General features: G+C 40.8%; 1 protein-coding gene across 2 annotated transcripts in view; it reads left to right on the forward strand.

Annotated features, from left to right (window-relative positions):
- Positions 1-24092, forward strand: part of zmym2 (zinc finger, MYM-type 2) — a 114390-nt gene that overhangs the window by 6947 nt on the left and 83351 nt on the right. For both annotated transcript variants that reach the window (XM_078222086.1, XM_078222088.1), the window contains exon 2: positions 15317-16399. In XM_078222086.1, coding sequence (XP_078078212.1) covers positions 15331-16399 — 1069 coding nt within the window. In that variant the 5' untranslated portion in view covers positions 15317-15330. The remainder of the gene's footprint in view (positions 1-15316; positions 16400-24092) is intronic.

The raw sequence follows: 24092 nt of genomic DNA on the forward strand, positions 1-24092 counted from the left end.
CAAGTAAAACCCTTACTTTCAACAACTTGGGATATATTCCATCTGGATTGAGTGACTTTTCTACTTTTAGGATTACCCTTTTAAGTGTCTCCTCTTCTATTTTTATTCCATCCAGTATCACTACTACCTTATTTTGCTGCTACGTTGGTGGCATCCTCTTCACTATTGAAGATAGATACAAAGTACTTATATTCTATATGCTATGCTCTGCCTCCACAGGTATATTTAATATTAAATCAGTACCTTGGCCCACCCTTCCTTCAACTACCCTTTTTCCCAATTATCCATTTATAAAATATTTGTCTGTCTCATCTTTTTTCTGTGTACTACACTGCCTGGTTCTTTACTGTACATTTTCTTATTTTAATTTCTCCAGTGATTCAGAGAGCTGGAGCTTTGAATGCCCTTCCTTTCCCCATCATGGAGTCATAGATCATGATGATGTTTATTCTGTATATGAACCATTTCCTCTTGATGGCCTCCCATTGTTCAGTACTGATTTGCCTGCCAATTTTTCGTTCCCATCCAATCATCCCTTTTTTATGTGCTGTGGGAAGTACTCCTCCAGTTGCATTTGTATTCATTGCCCTTCAATATTTTGTTTGCACCTGTTGATTTTCTGTTGCCACGTTTTGTCATTTCTTTTCATTAAATGTTCCTGTGTTTGCATTGTTAAGGACATTGCTGATGGTAAATGTCGAGTTGTTCCAAATCCCAGAAAGGAAACTTGAAACAATTATCCTCAACTGTATTTCTGCAATTTGATGTAATGTGAGGAAAGGTTTGAAATCCAGAGAATGATGTTCCAGATGTTTTGTGGTGATTTTAAATACAATAAATGTTCATTAGGAAATAAAATAAACAAAGTAAACAAGAAGTACACTTAGCTAAGAGAGTGGCTATACACAGTATCACTCATTTTCAAAGTTCCAAACAATCTTGACTACATTCAGAGCTCACTGTGCCCAGAAGGTTCCACAACATCTTATAGATTTTAAAATCTATAGGTAGAACCAGTACCTGTTGCCACACAATGCAGTTATGACTCTTTGGGGTCACTTCTGAGGTAATCCAACAGCTTGCGTTTCAAAACAGACTTCCTTCACTGACACTGTTTGCTGGGAGTTAAACAGCTATTCCTGCTTTTGGCTAAAGTGTAAAGACAGCTCCCTGCACAGGTTTAATCAGCTCCTTTAAATATAGTTTTCCTTGACCTCATATGACCTAAACTTAATTCCCTTCATTTCTTGATTGTAGCTTTGAATTTAAAAGCAAAGTATACTCTTTATGCGCCTTTCTTCACACCTGTCTTTCTTTGAACCCTTTTTGATTTGATTTATTATTGTCACGTGTATTGAGATACAGTGAAAAATATTGTTTCTTGTGTGCTTCACAGTCAAAACACATTGTTCACACAGCACATCAGGAAGAAAGAAAGGATAGGGTGCAGAATATAGTGTTGCAATAATGGGTAGAGTGAAGAGAAAGATCAGCTTACTATATTGATAGGACCATTCAAAAGTCTGATGGCAGCAGGGAAGAAGCTGTTCTTGAGTCTATTGGTGCGTGTTTTCAGACTTTTGTATCTTTTTCCTGATAGAAGAAGGTGGAAGAGAATATGTCCAGGGTGCATGAGGTCTTTGATTATGCTGGCTGGTTTCCCGAGGCAGTGGGGAGTGTAAACAGAGTCAATGGATGGGAGGCTGGTTTGCGTAATGGACTGGACAACGTTCACAACCGTTTCTCATTTCTTGCGGTCTTGGTCAGTGTAGGAGCCGTACAAAGCAGTGATACATCCAGATTGGATGCTTTCTATGGTGCATCTGTAATAACTGGTGAGAGTCACAGTGGACATGTCAAATTTCCTTGCCCTTCTGATAAAGTAGCGGTGTTGGGCGTTCTTAACTTATAGTGTTGGCATGGAGGGGCCCAGGACAGACTGTTGGTGATCTAAACACTTAGAAACTTGAAGCTTTTGACCATTTCCACCTCATCACCATTGATGTGGACAGGGGCATGTCCTCCACTACATTTCTTGAAGTCGATGACTAGCTCCTTCGTTTTACTGATATTGAGGGAGATATTATTGTCATTGCACCATTTCGCTAGGTTCTCTATTTCTTTCCTGTACACCGTCTCGTCATTGTTTGTAATCCAACCCTCTAGAGTGGTGTCATCAGCAAACTTGAAAATGGCGTTGTAGCGGAATTTGGCCATGCAGTCATAAGCATATTAGGAGTATGGTAAGAGGCTAAGGACACAGCTTTGTGGGGCACTGATGTTGAGGATAATTGTGGAGATGGTGTTGTTACCTATCTTTACTGATTGTGGTCAGTGGGTTAGGAAGTCATGGATCCAGCCTCAGGGAGAACCACAGCCCCAGGCCACTGAGTTTGGAAATGAGTTTTGTTGGAATAATGGTGTTGACTAAACTCAGTCTTCAATAAATAGGAGTCTGACATAAGTGTCCTCGTTATCCACATGCAGGGCCAGGAAGATGATGTCTGTTGTGGCAATACGCGAACTGTAGTGGATCCAAGCAATCTGGGAGACTGGAGTTGATGTGTGCCATGACTAACCTTTTGAAGCGCTTCATAATGATGGATGTCAGAACTTAACTTATTCATATTCTGTCCTCCATTGTTACTAACTTGCCTTGAGTAAACATCTGTCTGCAGTGTTGCTAAGCTCATTAACATATCAATAGCACTAGTTCCATTAAAACCTTAATTTTGATTTATTATCATCACATGTATTAGTGTACAGTGAAAAGTATTTTTTCTTGCACTATACAGATAAAGCATACTGTACATTGAGAAGGAAAGGAGAAGGTGCAGAATGTAGTGTTACAGTCATAGTAGGGTGTAGAAAAAGATCAACTTAATACGAGGTAGGTCCAGTCAGAAGTCTGATGGCAGCAGGGAAGAAGCTGTTCTTGAGTCAGTTGGTGCGTGTCCTCAGACCTTTTGTATCTTTTTCCGGACAGAAGAAGGTGGAAGAGAGTATGTCCAGGGCGTATGGGGTCTTTGGTTATGTTGGCTGCTTTTCTGAGGCAGCAGGAAGTGTAGATGGAGTCAATTGATGGGAGACTGGTTTGCGTGATGGACTGGGCTTCGTTCACAACCCTTTGTAGTTTTTTGCGGTCTTGGACAGAGCAGGAGCCATACCAAGTTGTGATACAACCAGAAAGAATGCTTTCTATGGTGCAGCTATAAAAGTTGGTGAGAGTCGTAGTGGACATGCCAAATTTCCTTTCGTCTCCTGAGAAAGTAGAGGTGTTGGTGGGCTTTCTTAACTGTAGCATCAGCATGAAGGGGACCAGGATAGGTTGTTGGTGATCTAGACACCGAGAAACTTGAAGCTCTCGACCATTTCCACTTTGTCCCTGAGGATGTAGACAGGGGCATGTCCTCCACCACACTTCCTGAAGTCAATGACTATCTCCTTTGTTTTGTTGACATCGAGGGAGAGATTATCATCGTCACACTAGTTCACCAGATTCTCTATCTCTTTCCTGTATTCCGTCTCATCACTGTTTAATATCCAACCCAGTATGATGGTGTCATTGAGCAAACTAATTAACTGACGTCTTTGGACAGTTTTTTGAATATTTTTGCTGATTATATGAAATCTTTTGTTTTCAGCCATTTTTTCTCAAAAATTTGAGTGAGAGTACTGACCAAATTAGTTTAATGAATGGCTGCAGTTGGTGGTGTTGCAACTGCAGAGAGAGCACTCGCGTCTCAGTTACTGCCTATATTAATTATATAGCCCATATATCTTAGTATACTGCAACTTGGTCAGTAATAACCTTTTCCATTGCAGTGCTGTGTTTAATCCTTATTAATCTATGTTCCACTATACCATAACATACAATTCTGAAAGCTCAGTAACATACTGTTCACTATATCATTATATTCTATTCTTAATCCTCATAAACTTCATGCAATCAACAGTGTACATTTCATATCATTTTTCCTCATGGTTACTGATAGGGGCTGGTAATAAACCTATGCCTTTTAGTACTGGACTTAATTAGCACCCAATAATAGATCAAATCTCCTTCCCCCCCCCCCACACTGCCCCTTCCCCTCCGAGGTTGATTATGACCCCTAACGTAAACTTGAATTCCCTGGGATACTAATATCATACACTTGACCAAAATGGAAAACTGCATAGGTAGAGTCAGATGTAATAAGGTAAGTGCATACTGTAAAAACACCTTCAAGCTACATATTTTCTCGATGACCGTTTTGATTATACCTTGTTGCAGACTTAAACTCAAGATAGTGAGTGAAGAATCATAGAATCCTATAGTGCAGAAGGAGGCCATTCGGCCCATCGAGTCTGCACCGACCACAATCCTACCCAGGCCTTATCCCCATAACCCCATGCATTTACCCCAGCTAGTCCCCCTGACAAGGAGCAATTTAGCATAGCCAATACACCTAACCCGCACATCTTTGGACTGTGGGAGGAAACCAGAGCATCCGGAGGAAACCCACGCAGACACGGGGAGAACATGCAAACTCCACACAGTGACCCGAGCTGGGAATTGAACCCGGGTCCCTGGTGCTGTGAGCCAGCAGTGCTAACCGCTGTGCCAACATGCCTGTGTACTTTGTGTACCTTTCAAGTATTTCATTTTTAAAAAGGTTGAATTTTATCTTTAATAAAAGGTGACTGCTAATAGTTTATTTCTGTTAAGTATTCTAATGATGTGGAGATGCCGTGTTGGCATATTGAGGTGCGAATTTTGTTCCCATGGCTGTTCCGTGTGTCTGGATGAAGAACTGGTTGTTGAAGGTGAAGATATTGTGGTCCAGGATGAAGCGGATGAGTTGTAAAATTGTATCTGGAAACTGGCAGTTGACGGCATTGAGTACTGAGGCCGTTGCAGCAATGCCATCATCGTGGGGGATGATTCTAATCACAGAGATAGAGAAAGATAGACGGGCAGTTTCATTCTTCATTCTAATTTATTTTCTTGAATTCATCGAAAGCAAACAACTTCTTTAAGGGCAATTGATTGGACTGAGGAAATTCTGTTCTGGGCGCATCCATGTAGTCATTGTTGCACCTTTGCCAATGCCTATAAATATGTACCAGGCTCCAAGATTCTTGTAATAACATGACTGCTCGGCTTTTCAGTTCTGTATGGAGCTCTTGGATCATAGATCTACCTTCATTTAGTGGAATGGCAGAATAGGCTTGAAGGGCTAAATAGCCTAACCTGGTTCTTATATTTCTATCCCTCACAAAATAAACCATTTGATTGCATTAACCTGAACTTCTGATTTTGGTGGTTTGTGCAACTGTACGCCCGAGATGTCCTTGTCCTGTCTCCAGCAGTATGTAGCTTCCTATCTAAATGCACCACGAGACTCGGGTAAAAAAGGAAAATGGTAGAATCATCACCATCTTGAAGGGCAATGTAATGGATTTTATAGAAACCTGACTTCCATGAACCTTTTTTGTGTTTCAAGAATGAATGCAGATCGTGCTGGTTGTGTTTTTTAATTCATTCTGAAATGCAGACTTGCTTAACGTTCAAAAAATATTTGAGGCACCTGTGGGCTATCATTTCTGATTTGTCTCCGAAAGGAACGTTGGTTAAGTGATTGGCCTATGCCTTGTTTAGATCAGTGTTAATGAAAAACAACTGCAGTTGTCATCTATTTTGTGGGGGTGGGGGAGCAGCTGGGACGCAATTGTTGCTTCTGAAAGTAAAGTCGTAAAGTCAATTAAAATATTATTGCAGCTGTGTCTAAGGTGGAAAATCACTTTTTTTGTATCTAGCTTAGTCATGTCTGCCAAATTCCTATTAGGAATTTTGAATACCAAGCTTTTTTTTTTACAAGTGTGCCCAATGTCATGGACATAGTCTTTTACCTCCTTCCCATAGTCTTTTACCTCCTTCCATCCCAAAATAGACAAACAAGCTTGCTTTGTGGGATACTCTTATGTTTACATTTTGACCATGTTTACATGTGACCAAACAGCTTAAATAAAGATCAGTGGTTGCATTAAGGATGGCTGGATGTTTTAAGATTCATTAATCAATTTGGGCGATGTTCGAAGCAGGGAGTCGAAGAGGGGCTATGTAGATCAACTGGATCATATAGATCCATGCAGGTGGAGATAGAATGTCAGTCAGGAAATGTGATTATCAAGGATGTGTTGGAAGAGTGAGGGTGTTCATAATATGTAAAATGTTGCTCAGTGAAGGGCTTCCATGTAGTTTTGGGGAAAGGTGGCTTCTATTTTCTTGTGTCATGGAGGACAGGTGGTGGGTGAGGCATAAAGCATAATTCCAACAATTAGTAGGTGATACTAGGCATAAATCCAATTTAACGAGTTCAATAACAGCCAGTACCGCAACCTCTGAGCTCCCCAGGGTTGGATTGGGAAAGCACCCTAAAGATGCGCTGGGACACCCCTATCAGAACTTCATAAGTAAGGTTTGCATGGCAATCGTCCTGCACTGGGAACCATTGTCAGTGACCTTTACATTTCAATGGGACGTTTTAACTTACCTGGTTTATGGCAGCTCCAGTAGCTAGTGTCAATTTGTTTTTAAGTGGGGGGAAGGGGTCATCCTTCACTTCAACTGAGATGGACTTCAACACTAGGCCCCAGGGTTTGATGCACTCACTGGGTCTCCCCTGATCTGCTTTTCTTGATATATATTTTAATTGCTTAGACATGGGAGTCTAGGGTACCATTGCAACATTTGTAGATGATGCAAAACTGTTGTAAATTGTGAGGGTACTGATTGACTTCAGCGGTGGCAGAATGTTTAGGACTGCTGCCTCAGTGCTCGGGACCCGGGTTCACTTCCAGGCTTTGGTGACTGTGGAGTTTGCACATTCTCCCTGTGTATGCATGGGTTTCTTCCGGGTGCCCCACAGTCCAAAGATAGGTGGATTGGCCATGCTAAATTGCCCCATAGTATCGCAAGATGTGTAGGTTGGGATTAGTGGAGGAGTAAATACGTGAGGTTACAGGGATAGCCCTGGGTGGAATGCTCCATCGGAGAGTCGAAGCAGACTTGATGGGCTGAATGGCCTGCTTCTGCAATGTAGGGATTCTGTGACATACCCTGGTGGATTGGGCAGACACATGACAGTGAAATTTAATACTGAGATGCAACCACATCGCAGTGGGTCTGGAGCCAGTAATGATGGCAGATTTCCCCTGCTGAAAGAAATTTGTGAATTAGATGTGTTTATACTACGGTCACCATTTGATTCCAACTTAGTAGTACATTGAATTTTCATTCTCCTAGCTGCCATGGTTGGATTTGAACTGTTTCTGGAGCAATAATCTGGGTTTCTGGATTACTAGCCCTGTAACATTACCGGTATACTACTACCTATCAAAATCCAGAACACATTTCGCTCAAAGGGTTTGAATGCTGGGTCAACTATAACTTTCAAAACTGAGGTGGGTAACAAACACAACTTGCAGGGAGAGCCCCATAGATAAAGTAGCCAGGATTATGCCAAGATGAAAAGTGATGCTAGAATTTTGAATGCAAAGACACTGAGTTTTAGTTTTGGGTGTGCTGATTTTTTAAGTTTTAAAGACTTTTAAAAAATCAGCACGCCCAAAACTTTTCACTGTTTTAACTTTTAAAGGCACCCCGGTATTGTCAACATTAACAAGTCCAATGAGCTTAGAATGCATTTTTAAACCTATGTAAAAATATTTTATAGGAAACTAAAATATTTAAGAGGCTTATTCAGAATTCTGTCTGATCCAAAAGTGCTTTAATCATATATTACCCACAGACATTATCCCTATGACAATCAGGAACTAAGGTGAAGCACATTAAAGGAAATGCTAGAGATTCAGATTGAATGAGAGAAGACAGAGTGCCATACTAGAATTTTAGCGTTGGACAGAGATAATTATACAGGCCTGAAGAAAGAGTTGGCCCAAGTAAACTGGGCACAAATAATTGAGGGTAGGACAGTTGAACAATGATGGGTGTTCAGGGATATATTGAATACTTCTCAATTGAAGTATATTCCTGAGAGGAAGAGGAATTGTCTAGCCATGGAATGTTTTTATTCCTTTTTACAAGGAAGATAAAGAGGACATAAAAACAAAAACTAGGGCATACCGAACTACAAAAGCTAATGGTAAGCTGGAGGAGTGGGAGAACTTTAACGTTCAGCAAAAGGCGACTAAAAATAGAATCAAAAGAGCTAAGATGAACAACGAAAGGAAACTAGCAGAAAACATAAACACAGATACCAAAAGCTTTTTTCTGTAAGTATATAAGGACAAAGAGAATAGCTAAAGTAAATGTCGTCGCTTTAGAGGACAATACTGTGAGATATTAATGGGGAACACAGAGATGTCGGAGGCACTAAACCAATATATTTTGCCTCTGTCTTTACGGTAGAGAATAAGGAAGATTTTCCAAAAACTGCCGTTAATGCAGAGGAACTTGGTGCAGTAACCATCACGAGGGAGAAGGTATTGAATAAACTAATGGGATTAAAGGCAGATAGCACGGGCGGCACGGTAGCATAGTGGTTAGCACTGCTGCTTCACAGCTCCAGGGTCCCGGGTTCGATTCCCGGCTCGGGTCACTGTCTGTGTGGAGTTTGCACATTCTCCTCGTGTCTGCGTGGGTTTCCTCCGGGTGCTCCGGTTTCCTCCCACAGTCCAAAGATGTGCGGGTTAGGTTGATTGGCCAGGTTAAAAATTGCCCCTTAGAGTCCTGGGATGTGTAGGTTAGAGGGATTAGCGGGTAAATATGTGGGGGTAGGGCCTGGGTGGGATTGTGGTCGGTGCAGACTCGATGGGCCGAATGGCCTCCTTCTGCACTGTAGGGTTTCTATGATTCTATGATAAGTCTCTGGAACCTGGTGACCCACACCCTAGAGTATTAAAGGAGGTGGCAGCAGAGATCGTGGATGCACTGGTTGTGATATTTCAAAATTCCTTGGATTGTGGTCAGGTCCGGGTGGATTGAAAACATGCTAATGTGACACCTCTATTCAAAATGGGAGAGAGGTAAAATGTAGGAAACTATAGGCTGGTTAGCTTGCCCTCTGGTGGGGAAGTTGCTGGAATCAATCATTAACTCACCTGATGAAGGAGCAGTGCTCCGAAAGCTCATGATTCCAAATAAACATGTTGGACTTTAATCTGGTGTTGAGAGACTTTTTACTCTACTCAAACATTAAGGAAGAGATGAATGTGCATTTGAAAAGACAATGCTTAATCCACCTTTGTCAGCATGGTTTTATGAAGGGGAAGTCATGCTTGAGTTCTTTGAGGACATAACCAGCAAGCTGGATAGTGGGGACCCTGTGGATGTGGTATACCTGGATTTCCAGAAGGTGCCACATAAAAGACTGATCCAGAAGGTGGGATTGGGGCTAGATTACTAGATTGGATTGGCCGACTGACCGAAAGTAAAGGGTTGGGATAAATGAGTCCTTCCCTGGCTGGTGAAATGTAACTAGCGGGGTGCCGCAGGGGTCAGTCCTTGGACTGCAACTCTTTACAATCTATATAAATAATCTGCAAGCAGGGGCAGAGTGTAACATAGCAAAAATTTGTGGTTGATACTAAAATAGGTGAGAAAACAGGCAGTGAAGAGAATATAAAGATTTTACAGACTGATATAGATAGGCTAGGAGAGTGAGCCAAAATTTGGCAGATGGAGTTTAATGTGGATAAGTGAGGTTATCCATTTTGGCAGAAACAAATTATTACCCAAGTGGAAAGCAGATTCAATGTATTCGGGCAGAGAGAATTGGGTGTCTGTGTTCATGAATCACAAAGAGTTGGTATGCATGTAATAAAAAAGGCAAATGGAATGTTAGCATTTATTGCAAAAGGACTGAGTTGCAATTGTATACGGTGTTGGTGAGACCACATCTGGAGTATTGTGTCCCATTTTGGCCTCCTTAATTGAGGAAGGATGTGGTGGCATTGGTGGCAGTTCAGAGGAGATTCACCAGATTGATTCTGGGAATGAAAGGGTTGAAGTATGAGGAGAGATTAAGAGATTAAACAGTTTGGGCCGATACTCGCTGGAGTTTAGAAGGATGAGAGGGGATCTGATTGAGGTTTTTAAGATTTTAAAAGGGATTGATAAAATACCTGTAGACCAAATGTTTCCTCTTATGGGGCAATCTAGAACAAGAGGTCACAAATATAGGTTGAGAGGCGGTAGGCTTAAAACTGAGGTGAGAAGGAACTATTCGCAGAGGGTGATTAATTTGTGGAACTCGCTGCCCCATAGCACGGTGGAGTCTGAATCATTGAATGGTTTCAAGAAAGAGAGAAATATTTTTCTAATAAAAGAAGGGATATGGGGAACAGGTTGGGAGGTAAATTTGAGACCAGGGAAAGATCAGCCATGATCTGATTGAATGACGGAGCATGCCCGAAGGGCTGAATTTACTTACTTCTGCTCGTAATTCCTATAAAATATAAATGATTTGAAGCAGGCTCACTTTTTTTGTTGTTCGCTGCCCCCCTCTTCTGCACCCTCCCAACCCATTCCAGAAACACCTGAATTAGGAACCGTATGCACCAAGGTGATGGTTTTCTACACTTTATAAATCTACCTGCAGCAGATTGGTGATGTTAGGTACACACACTGATAACTGCAAACAGTTGAAACATTTTTGCAAGCAGTTAATTCCTTGTGTAAATATACACCATCATAATGTCCATTCAACTGATGGTGATTGTATGGTTTTTGGGCTGGCATTTGGTAATGTAATATACACTAAATTTTATAAATTACTATAATATGAAGGGAATTTACAAGAGTAAATAATATTTACAGGTCAGATGGAAATTGGAAAATTCTGGCTTCATTCTCCGTTCAAGTCACCACCTGAATTTCAAATTAAATTACCGCTTTGCTTTTAGGATTGAATATTCTCCATATGCAGTAACCGTGAAAAAAACCGCATCAATGTTTGGATCATGATCCAGTGTTATCAGATAAATATTTACGGGTTAACACCTCTATTTGATTAGGTTTTGCTTATGATCAACTAGACAATAGTAGCTGCTGATGCTGCATTCATTTTCTTAGAAAAGATTGATCGATCTTTGCTAACCTGTATTCAGTACAGGGAACCTGTGAATCAAAGTTTTTGTTGTTCATCTTTTCCAAAGTTTTAAACAACCTGACAATTAAACATTGTTAACCATTTCAGGTGTGGATACAAAGCTGGCACTCTGATAAATAACGGACCCATGTTTGATTGGGACCTGTACTAAAAAATTAAAGTTTATTTATTAGTCGCAAGTAAGGCTTATATTAACACTGCAATGAAGTTACTGTGAAATTCCCCTAGTTGCCACACTCCGGCGCCTGTTCAGGTCAACGCACCTAACCAGCACGTCTTTTTAACCAAGTTAACAAAACTTAACATTTATTTTGGCTTTTCAGAAATATATTTGGGTACGGCAGGTAGTTGGGAAAAATCCTAAGCACTACATATACACACAATTATAGAATTGGCTCTTCTGCCATGGTCCTTTTGTTAAAATAACTTGCCTGTTCACAACTGAGGGAAACGTGGATAGTAGCTGTGAGTGTCGAATCCAACACCAATGTGAATCTATCCCTTTAAGAGAAGAGATGTGAAATGTTAAGTATGTTGCAACATTCCATTTAAATATGGAATATGCAATTATAAAAATGTCATCTAGTCAAATCTGCAGACACTGAAGCAAAAGACTGATTTCAATTTTAATCACAGTAACACCAGCATTCCCCACAATAACTGCTTGCCATAGAATAATGAAATGATTACAGCCAGGAGGTCACCATTTGGCATGTAAAGCCCATGCTGACTCTGAGCAAGAGCAATTCAGCCAGTTGCACTCCCTTACCCTTTGCCTATAACCCTGCAAGTTTATCTTTGAGTGCTTGCCCAATTCCATTTTGAAAGCCACAATTGCTCCACCTTTGCAGGCAGTGAGTGAGTGCATTGCAGGTATGAACCACTCACAGCACAAAAAAAAATCCTGTCAAGTTTGTTTCTTTTGCCAACTACTTTAAATCTGTTTTCTCTGGTTCTCGACTCACGACCCAAGGGAATAGTTTGTCTACCCTACCTAGATCATGATTTTGAACACCTCTATCAAATATCCTCTCTTCTCTAAAAAGAACACTCTAACGTCTTCAATCCACCCATGTAATTGAGATCCCTCATTCCTGGAGCCATTCTTATAAACATTTTCTACACCCATTTCTATATCTTGGATTATTCATTCTAAAAGCTTTCCCACCATCCAGATTAAACTGACTTGTAGTTGCTGGGCTTACCCTTGTACAGTAAGAAGTCTAACAACACCAGGTTAAAGTCCAACAGGTTTATTTGGTAGGAAACGCCACTAGCTTTTGGAGCGTGCTGCTCCTTCATCAGGTGGAGTGGGAGATCTGCTCACAAACAGGGCATACAGAGACACACACTCAATTTACAGAATAAGTTTGTGTCTCTGTATGCCCTGTTTGTGAGCAGATCTCCCACTCCACCTGACAAAGGAGCAGCACGCTCCGAAAGCTAGTGGCGTCTGCTACCAAATAAACCTGTTAGGCTTTAACCTGGTGTTGTTAGACTTCTTACTGTGTTTACTCCAGTCCAACGCCGGCATCTCCACATCTTATCCTTATACCCATTTCTCAATAAAGATGCAGCATTTACAATTCTGCAGTCCTGTGACACCACACCTGTATCTAAGAACAATTATGGCTCGTGCCTCTACACTTTCTATCCTTGCTTTCCTCTATCCTCAAGCTATGAAGGGTAATTGAAGAGCTTCATAAAGAGAAACTAATTCTGTTGTGTGAGGGGTTTTGAACTTGGGGTTATTATCATATGATTTGAGCCAGGCCTTTAAGGTGTGCAGTTAGGCGACACTTCTGTAGGCAAATGGTGGTAGAAGTTTGGAACTGTCTTCCACAAATGGCACTAGAAGCTAGGTGAAATTTCATTTTAAATCTGAGATTCGAAAGATTTATTCTTTAATCTGGGGTGTTTAGGGATTTGAGGCAAAGGTAGGTATTTGTGGTTTACTCATATAGCAGCCATAATATCATTGAATGGCAAAACCGGACTCAAGGGGCGAAGTGGCCTTCTCCTGATCTTAGGTATTCATATTTATGGTTAAAAGTCCATTGTAACAAACATTAAAATTATTTTGTCTTTTTTAAAGTTTCCTGATATGCTTGATGAGACTTTAGATAACCAAAGGTAAACATTTTATCATCTTTGATCAGTTAAGACTGTGCCATGGAGACTAATGAGGCTAAAATAAAGTCTAAATTAATTTTAGCATTACTTTGCAAAGATTTCAAGCTGTGAATGCTAACCAATAGATATTGTTGGTTTGATCTAGATTTCATCCACCAATGAGGCTGCAAGTCCAAGAAAAGCCTATTCCAAAACTTCAGACCCACATATTTCAAACGGAATAAACCAGCAAGTGCACTTGACTTTGTTAATAAAGTGGTCAGGGCCTGTTGATGACCAAAAGTCATCAGACTTGAAACATTAGCTCTGTTCTCTCCACAGGTGCTGCCAGACTTGCTGAGGTTTTCCAGCACTACTTGTTTTTGTGGTACTTATTTGTTATCTTGATGGGAAAGGACATTTAGAAGAAGTTTTCGTATGTGAACATAAGAACTAGGAGTAGGCCATCTGGCCCCTTGAGCCTGCTCCGCCATTCACTAAGATCATGACTGATCTTTTTGTGGACTCAGCTCCACTTACCCGCCCGCTCACCATAATCCTTAATTCCTTTACTGTTCAAAAATTTATCTATCCTTGCCTTAAAAACATTCAATGAGGCAGCCTCAACTGCTTCACTGCGCAGGGAATTCCGCAGATTCACAACCCTTTGTGTGAAGAAGTTCCTCCACAACTCAGTCCTAAATCTGCTTCCCCTTATTTTAAGGCTATGCCCCCTAGTTCTAGTTTCACCTGCCAGTGGAAACAATTTCCCTGCTTTTATCTTATCAATTCCCTTCATAATCTTATGTTTCTTTAAGATCTCCCCTCATTCTTCTGAATTCCAATAAGTATAGCCCCAGTCTACTCAGTCTCTCCTCATAAGCCTCAACTCCGGAATCAACCTAGTGAATCTCCTCTGCACCCCCTCCAGTGCCAGTATATCCTTTCTCAAGTAAGGAGACCAAAACTGTACTCAGTACTCCAGGTATGGCCTCACCAGCACCTTATACAACTGCAACATAACCTCGCTGTTTTTAAACTCCATCACTCGAACAATGAAGGACAAAATTCCATTTGCCGCCTTAATTACCTGCTGCACCTGCAAACCAACTCCTTGAGATTCCTGCACAAGGACACCCAGGTCCCTCTGCACAGCAGCATGCTGCAATTTTTTACCATTTAAATAATAGTCCATTTTGCCGTTATTCCTACCAAAATGGATGACCTCACATTTACCAACATTGTACTCCATCTGCCTGACCCTCGCCCACTCACTTCGATTATCTTTATCCCTGTAAGCATGCAATCCTTCCCACCTAATTTTTCTTTTCCATTGTTAAAATGTTTGTATAATCGAAGAGTGAATATTTATTTTAGATTATTGGTTTGTTACAAAATTTGAGCCATCATCTCGATTAACCCTAATTACTCCCAGTGGAAGCCTGTAGAGGACAGTTTAGCCTGTTCCCAGGATGAGGAAGAGGATGATTGTGAGATGATAATACTTTCTTTTTCATATTTCCCTCCAACTAATATCTTTTACTTTGTTTGTTCTATTGTTTTATTTGCTATTTAATTGAACTGATATTAGTCTTGGTTTGTCTTGGCCAGAAATGTGGCAAACACATGTATGTTATTTCCATTCATTGTCTCTACTTGTGTGTATCGATCAAAATTCTACAGTATATTTTGCGCTATCCCAGTCTGCACACCGTCAAGTGCAACACATTTATTAGGTTGGTTTCCATGCTCAAAGCATGGTATTCACTTAGAATTTGTTTTTCACTGTCAAATTCTTGGGAATTATGTTTTCAGAAAAGCCTTGGGTTCTTGGAATGTCTTTGTAAATGTATGTGCTGTTTTTAATGCATAGAGAATATTGTTTCATATACGGAAAAATAGATGTTCTAATGTTTCACAATTTTATGATATATAGATATATTACCATTATTTTGTCTCATGACTGGATTGCGAGTCCAATCAATAAGTTAATTCACAAATCAAGATACAATCTTGATTTAATCTCTGTGATACTACAAGTAATTCTTGTATAGAAATAACCTAACATTCTTTCTTTCTTTTTAATACAGCTGATACTTGAGACATGAATGTTGGAAGTAATGAGGCTATAGGTATGAGCTCGGTGCCAGAAGACCAATACATTGAACAACAAAAATACTTGGGAGTTGGAGGAGGAATACATGGTGATCTCAGTATGTCGACTGCAATCTCAAATGCAGCTATAGTCTTCAATTCACAAAATTTGAGCAATCATCTTGAAACTAACTCTGATAACTCCCATTGGAAGCCTGTAGAAGACAGTTTAACCTGTTCCCAGAATGAGGAGGAGGATGATGATGTTGTTTTTGTTGAACCTTCCTTTTCTGTAAATTGTCCTGCAACCACACGAGTAGATAGAACCAGTGCTTCACTTGCAGTGTTTGAAAATCCAGAATCAATAGGAAATGAAATGAATATATCATTGCCACCATTAGGAAAAGATTCTGTATCTCCAGTGGAGCCCATCATAATTGACGATGAGGAAGAAGGGAACCCTGAACCAGGAAAAACTGTCAACATTGCCACATCTGAAAGATGTGCCGAAAGGAATGGATTCAGTGAATCAACCATGGATTTTTCATCATCCGACTTGGGCACCCAAAAAGTTGGTTTCCATAATATTGCAGTGCAGTATGTAGATAATCAGGGTTTATTTTGTCCTCCAAATTTGGAGAATAACAATTTGAATTGGGAAAGCAGAACAGGAATAAAGGAAGTTGACTTGAACGAATGCCACCCTTTACAACCAACAATGCTTTCCGATCCCAGGCGAGGTAATACTTTGCGAGCAAATGGAGGAGAAGCATTAAATCAGGGTATAAGTACTGAACCTGATTCTGAGATACAAATAACTTGTGTGACCACATTAGATGCTAGTTCAAAGCCAGCCATAAACGAAGCACCAGCACAATGTTCTAGGGGAACGGATTTAGATCTAATGATTTGCAATGTAACCTCTCTTCAAGATCAGAAATTTGAAGGTGTAGATGAGGGAGTACAGAAACAAGCTTTTCAGTATAGCATAGGAGCTTCTAATTCGGACAACATGGATGGTGCTGGAGATGGATTTCTAAATGGAGAATCTGTGCTTTTGACATCACAGCACAAAATTGGTGAGTACTTTTTAATGTAAGTTTTTTCCGCAAATGAGTGAATCGTGATTACATGAATCTGTAACCTAACAGAAGATGTTTGGATCATTTTTTAAGCAAATAAAAATACAACTACCAGTTGAATTTCCTGTGTTAATGCATGTAGGAAGTCAAAATCAAAAGGAATATTCAGGACATGGAAGGTGGTGGTTAATTCTGCCTGGATTGGGATGAATGTATGACAATATGACAAAGGGAGATGAAGGTGCAGTGGTGAGGGAATGAGGTCAGCAGATGGGAATGGTAGATGGGGAAAATGTGGTTGAGAAAGGGCAGGCATTCAGTATCCAGAACGTGGGTTGGGAAGACTTTGTGGTGCAAGGAGAGTTTGCTAAAATGCTACATGAGGATTGTATTCAGAATATTTATCTTTGAAAGGTGGGGAAATGCCTAGAATGTTGATTGTTCATTTGAACTGGGGAACCACTTGATGTTCAATTGGTGCAGGGAAGTGCTGAAGTTTTCGAGATTCTTTTGGACTTTGGGGAATAATGAGTTACACAGGTTTCATGAGGCCATTAGTGGCTGAGTGATGGAGCATGACATTCTAATTTGGTGTGAATTCACTGATAAAGTGGCTAGCAAGCAGGAACAAGTGCATGTTTTATAGCATTGCAAGGAGTTGGATGGGGAAGATGGCTTGGGAGCAAGTAGAAGCAGTTTACTATATAAATTCACTGGACTCTGGGGTGGTTCCTGCAGATTGGAAAACAGCAAATGTGACACCACTGTTTTTAAAAAAGGAGGTAGACAAAAGGCGGGTAACTATAGGCTGGTTAGGGAAAATGCTTGAATCTATCATCAAGGAAAAAATAACGAGACATCTGGATATAAATTGCCCCATTGGGAAGACACAGCATGGGTTCATGAAAGGCAGGTTGTGTTTGACTAATTTGGTGGAATTCTTTGAGAACATTACGTGCGCGGTGGACAATGGAGAACCTGTGGATGTGGCGTATCTGGATTTCCAGAAGGCATTTGACGAGGTGCCGTACCAAAGGCTGCTGTATAAGATAAAGGTGCACGGTGTTACGGGTAATGTATTAGCATGGATAAAAGATTGGTTAACTAACAGAAAGCAAAGGGTGGGGATAAATGGGTGTTTTTCTGGTTGGTGATCAGTGACTTGGGGTGTACCTCAAGGATCAGTGTTGGGACTGCAATTGTTTACAATTTACATAGATGATTTAGAGTTGGGGACCAAGTGCAATGTGTCAAAATTCGCAGAAGACACTAAGATGGGTGGCAGAGTAAAGTGTGCAGAGGACACTGAAAGTCTGCAAAGGGATATAGATAGTCTAAGTGAGTGGGCAAGGGTCTGGCAGATGGAGTACAATGTTGGTAAATCTGAGGTCATCCATTTTGGAAGGAATAATAGCAAAATGGGCTATTATTTAAATGGTACAAAAATTGCAGCATGCTGCTGTGCAGAGGGACCTGGATGTCCTTGTGCATGAATCACAAAAAGTTGGTTTGCAGATGCAGCAGGTAATTAAGAAGGCAAATGGAAGTTTGTCCTTCATTGCTAGAGGGGTGCAATTTAAAAACAGGGAGGTTATATTGCAGCTGGAGAAGGTGCTGGTGAGGCCACACTTGGAATATTGTGTTCAGTTTTGGTCTCCTTACTTGAGAATGGATATATTGGCATTGGAGGGGGTGCAGAGGACATTCACTAGGTTGATTCCAGAGTTGAGAGTGTTGGCTTATGTGGAGAAACTGAGTAGACTGGAACTACACATTGGAATTCAGAAGAATGAGGGAAGATTTTATAGAAATGTACAAGATTATGAAGGGAATAGATAAAATAGAAGCAGGGAGGTTGTTTTCACTGGCAGGTGAAACTAGAATTAAGGGGCATGGCCTCAAAATAAGGGGGAGCAGATTTAGAACTGAGTTGAGGCGGAACTTCACACAAAGGATTGTGAATCTGTGGAAGTCCCTGCGCAGTGAAGCAATTGAGGTTACCCCGTTGAATGTTTTTAAGGCAAGGATAGATAAATTTTTGAACAGTAAAGGAATTAGACAGTAAAGGTGAGTGGGTGGATAAGGAGCTGAGTCCACGAAAAGATCAGCCATGATCTTATTGAACGGTGGAGCAGGCTTGAGGGGCAAATGGCCTACTCCTGCTCCTAGTTCTTATGTTCTTGTGTGTGCATTCATGATTTTACTGTAACTCCGTTCAGAAAGCCAAGCAAGTTGTGAGAGATTCCAGTCCATTCAGGAATCATGAGTAAGCCATTGGAGGGGCTCCTTAATGGTGAAAGGCTGAACGCTTTGTGTGGATGGGATATTGGACTGTTGATGGCTCTGAGGAATGTTTTGTCTGGGGTATATGTGAGGGCACAAAGAAAATATTTTAAGATTTCAATTTGCCTGGTTTACTTTTCTGTGATGTGGAGATGCCGGCGTTGGACTGGGGTAAACACAGTAAGAAGTTTAACAACACCAGGTTAAAGTCCAACAGGTTTATTTGGTAGCAAAAGCCACACAAGCTTTCGAGGCTCTGAGCCCCTTCTTCAGGTGAGTGGGAATTCTGTTCACAAACAGAACTTATAAGACACAGACTCAATTTACATGAATAATGGTTGGAATGCGAATACTTACAACTAATCCAGTCTTTAAGAAACAAAACAACTCCCATTGTTTTGTTTCTTAAAGACTGGATTAGTTGTAAGTATTCGCATTCCAACCATTATTCATGTAAATTGAGTCTGTGTCTTATAAGTTCTGTTTGTGAACAGAATTCCCACTCACCTGAAGAAGGGGCTCAGAGCCTCGAAAGCTTGTGTGGCTTTTGCTACCAAATAAACCTGTTGGACTTTAACCTGGTGTTGTTAAACTTCTTACTGTGTTTACTTTTCTGTACCAAGACAACTGACGAAGGCAACCTTCGGCTGCTCCACAATGATGCTTGGCTGAGGATCTTTGGACATCACTGTGTCCAATGAAATGGAGGTGGGGTGGAAATAAAGGCACACTGCAAAGCAAGCTAATTTTATTTGAAGTCTGCAATAAAACTGAACTTGTGGCCGAATCTGTGGTAACTTCTGATCGAAGCATGAATTTCTCCAACAAAATGCAGTGAATGGGGGATGTTTATATCATACAAATTGATTATTTCTCCCAACAAAATGCTATGAACACTTCAGAAGTACTTACTTAGTTGTAAAGCGCTTGCAACATCCTGAGGCCATGCAAGGTGCTATATAAATTTTCTTTAATTCCCCTCTATTATTATTGATGACCAAAGCTTTCAACACTTCATTCTATTTATTTGAAAAAATCTACAATGAGGAAATGCAACATGTTTACAACATTACATGGGTGGTATTTAAACACTTTTTTTCTAACTCATCTTTGTAAGTGGTAATTAGAGACTATCAAATTTGAAATTCTACCTGTTTGGAAAGAATTCAGGAAGCTGCTAAGTGTCTCAGTTTAAAATAAGTTCTGCAGTCCCTTGGACACAAAGTAAAAGCTACAACAGGTTGTCAGTTGTCTCTTTTGTTTTGCTCTCAAATAACTGTTCTCTTTTATTCAAACTTTTAATTTTAACATAAAAGGTATTTAGCTACTACAAAAAGACTCTTAAAAAATGAGGATTGAAAATACTTTACAGAAACCATCACAATCAATTTCTGGCCAGATTTTGCGCGCACAGTAAAATGTTTGCATCATTGATTAGCATTATAAATACAAACAAGAGCACGCAAACACAAAACTGAGAAGCAATATCCACTGGTGGATAGGTGTAAATGCAACAGAATAAATTGGAGATGCTGTCTTTTCTCATTCACTTGCCTCATTTTATCAGTGCACACGTACACATTGTCACCTGTTTGTCGAACAACAGTATGACTCGAATTATGCTTTTAAAATTTTGATCCCTAATTTTGGAACAAACAATGTTTTTTATTATTTCATGAGATGTGGGCATTGCTGGCAAGGCCCTAATTTCCGTTGAGAGTTAACCATGTTTTTGTGGATCTGGAGTCAGCATAGGCCAGATCAAACGAGGACGGCAGATTTCCTTCCCTGAAGGATATTAGTGAATCACATGGGTTTTTAAAACAATGGGTGATAGTTGGCCTGGTCACCATGACTGAGGTTAGCTTTCAGTTCCAAATTTATTAATTGAATTTAAATTCCACCAGCTGCCATGATGCAATTTGAACCTATGTCCCCAGAGCATTAACTTGGTCCTCTGAAATACTAGTCCAGTGAAATAACCATCATGCACCATCACCCCGTTTTGAAAGAGAATTAAGCAGAAGCTGACAACGATACCGATGTTACCTAGGAAATTAGGTCCAAGTAATATATTCAGACGACAAATTATCCAAATTCAGCTCTAGAATAACAGAATTGGGCAAAATTATCCACTCCAAAACTGGGCTGCTCCATTGTTCAGAAAATACAAATATGATGGGCAGAGAACAGTCATGTGTACATTAACCACAATCCAGTTCCCTTTTGCCCCATTCTGAAATTGGTCCAGCCTCATCTTGAGAATGTGCAGAATGTCAGCAGATGTTGTACAAACTGGCAGTGCATTCAGAGGTTTACTTCTTTTTCAAGAAGACAAACTTCCGACCATCCAACATCTACTTTGTCATTCAAATGCATGTCCTATTTTCCTCCCTGAACTATCAAACTGGAATTGTTTATGTATAGAAACACAAATCAACCGCTTTGTGATGTTCTGTACCTTTTATCAGATTGCCTCTATGGTAAATAGGCCCAGCTCCTTAAGCCTATCTGAGTAACTATGGTTCTTTAATTCTTTAACAACCTCTGTTTCTTCTGCCCTGTCAGTTCCTTCAATGTCTAAGATCGCCTCTCGTTCCTTAACACCAGAATCTGAACCCAATGGGAACACCTTTAGCTGCAAGTTCCCCTCAAAGTCTCAAACCATCCTGACTTGGAACCATATTGTGTTGCCTCACTGTCTCTGGGCCAGAATCCTGGAACTCCTCAGTGCACACAAATACAGGAATATTGTGATCCTCGATGACCTGCATATGATCCTAGCAATTTTATATAAATGACTTGGTCTATAATGTCATTCCCAGAATCTCCAAGTTAGACTTTCTCCAACAGTTACACCAGGGGACATCTGGATATTGCCAGTGCACAACCAGGGCCGGCAATTCCATTTGGTGGCTATTGAAGACATGATTTTCAACTACTTGTGCCATCCAAAAACAAGACTGCAACAATTCACTGATGACATTCTCCTTTCCAACCTGAGCATGGGAATGCATCTGAATTTATCTTGTTGACTTCAGCATCCTGGATTATTATTCTTGGTGGATCGAGATCAAATAGCCACATGGACCCACCTCAAGTGATGGTTGTTAACACGCTCAAGGAAATGTTTGTCGTGCATGGCATCCCTAATTTACTTCTGACAACAGCCTGCAGTTTGCCAATGACTGCTTTAAACACTTTGCTGAGGTATATAACTTTGTCCTCATCAGCTTGCGCAGGTACCCGCAAGCCAATGGGAAGGATGAAAGATAGTCCACACGGTCAAATCCTTGTTGACAAGTTGACATGGACCTAGCCTTACTGAGTTACTAGTCTGTGCCATTACAGAATGGTCTTTCTCCATCAAGATTATGAAATTTCCACATACTCTTCCACCTTGTCTCATGATAGAGATGGAAAAGGTGCGGGGCAAAAGAGAAACACTACCTGGACTGGACCTGACATCCAACTGTCGGCACAAAGCACAATATCTGACAGCACTCTTACCAGGAAGCCTGTCTGGGTCCGAGACCAGGAATTGTCCGGCTAGGTTTTGAATCAGTCCATTCATCCACGTTCCTATTTTGTGCGCACTGACTATTCCTTCCTCAAGCAGAACATATCCTGAAATGGAATCCGCCATCAGGCAATCTTTACATGACTGGACAACTGAGAAGACAACCCGAACAACTTCACAGCGCCTTCCAAGCCCACGATCATTACCATCTAGAAAGACTTTAGCATATATCTGGAAGGGCCACCACCTAGAGGTTCCCCTGCAAGTCACTTACCATCCTGACCTAGAAATGTATCTCTGTTCCTACATTGACACTGGGTTAAAATACTTGAATTCCCTCCCTAACAGAATTGGGATGTACCTATACCTCAGGGACCGCAGCAGCCCAAGAACACAGCTCACCACCACTTTTAAAAAGGGCAATAAATGTTGGCCAAACCAGCGAAGCCTATAATCCATGTAAAATGGATTTAAAAATAATATCTTGAGTGGCTAAACTGTAGATTTACTGACTTTCCACTTTTGCGCACCATGTCGAGTGTTATTTGTGCCCTTTTCATACAAAGTTTACTCAACAGCATATGTATCTCACTAAAAACCACATTAATATTTACAAAATCACTTACTCCAGCTATTTTGTTTGGAATTATAATTCTCTTTAGTGACCTCACATCATCACACAGCCTAAATCCAGTAGTACTTTTATTTTACTTAACCTTATGTTGATTCTCACCACTGAGTTATAGGAAGATTTTAACCAAGTCATTCCACATTCTGTTCAAGTGCAAGCACGACAGAGCACTGCACAGTTAAATGAATCCGTGATTATCACAGGGCTAAAACTCCCTGTGACCAATATAATTTGTTCAAATTTATTTTATCTACTTGCACGTCAAGTTCTGGAGCACAAATCTTCAAGAGTATTGCTGGAATATTGTCAGGGCCCATTGCCTTTGCAGTTTCCATTGCTTTCAACCATTTCTTGATATTTATGGAATTGGCTGAAGACTGACATCTGTGATGCTGGGAACCTCTGGAGGAGGTTGAGTTGGATCGTCCACTTGGCACTTCTGGCTGAAGATTGTTGCGAATGCTTCAGCCTTATCTTTTGCAAAGATGTGTTGGGCTCCTCCGTCATTGAGGATGGGGATATTTGTGGAGCCTCCTCTTCCTCCAGATTTTTGTTTAATTGTCCACCGCTATTCGTGACTGGATGTGGCAGGACTGCAGAGCTTCGATCTGATCTGTTGGTTTTGGAATTACTTTGCTCTATCTATTACTTGCTGCTTACACTGTGTGGCACACAAGTAGTCCTGTGTTGTAGCTTCAACAGGTTAACACCACGTTTTTAGGTATGCTGCTCCTGGCATGCCCTCCTTGACTCTCTTCTTTAAGCCAGGGTTGATCCCCTGGCTTGGTGGTAATGGTAGAATGGGGGGAAATGCAGGGCCATGAGGTTACAGATTGTGGTTGAGTACAATTCTGCTGCTGCTCATGGATGCCCAGTCTTGAGTTGCTAGATCTGTTCTAAGTCTATATCCCACTTAGCACAATGGTAATGCCACATAGCATAATGGCCGGTATCCTCAATGTGAAGATGGGACCTTGTCTCCACAAGGTCTGTGCAGTGGTCACTCCTATTGTCATGGGCAGATGTAGCTGCAGTAGGCAGGTTGTGTGCGGATGAGGTCGTATGTTTTTCCCTCTTGTGAATCCCTCACTACCTGCCGTATTAACATCTCTGTCATTTAGGACTCGGCCAGCTAGGTCTGTGGTGGTGCTACCAAGCCACTCTTGGTGATGGGCATTAAAGTCCCCCACCCAGAGTAAAATCTGTGCCTTTGCCACCCAGTACTTCCTCCAAGTGGTGTTCAACACGACGGAGTA

Source organism: Mustelus asterias, chromosome 10, assembly GCF_964213995.1.
Source record: "Mustelus asterias chromosome 10, sMusAst1.hap1.1, whole genome shotgun sequence".
NCBI classification, from domain to species: Eukaryota; Metazoa; Chordata; class Chondrichthyes; order Carcharhiniformes; family Triakidae; genus Mustelus; species Mustelus asterias.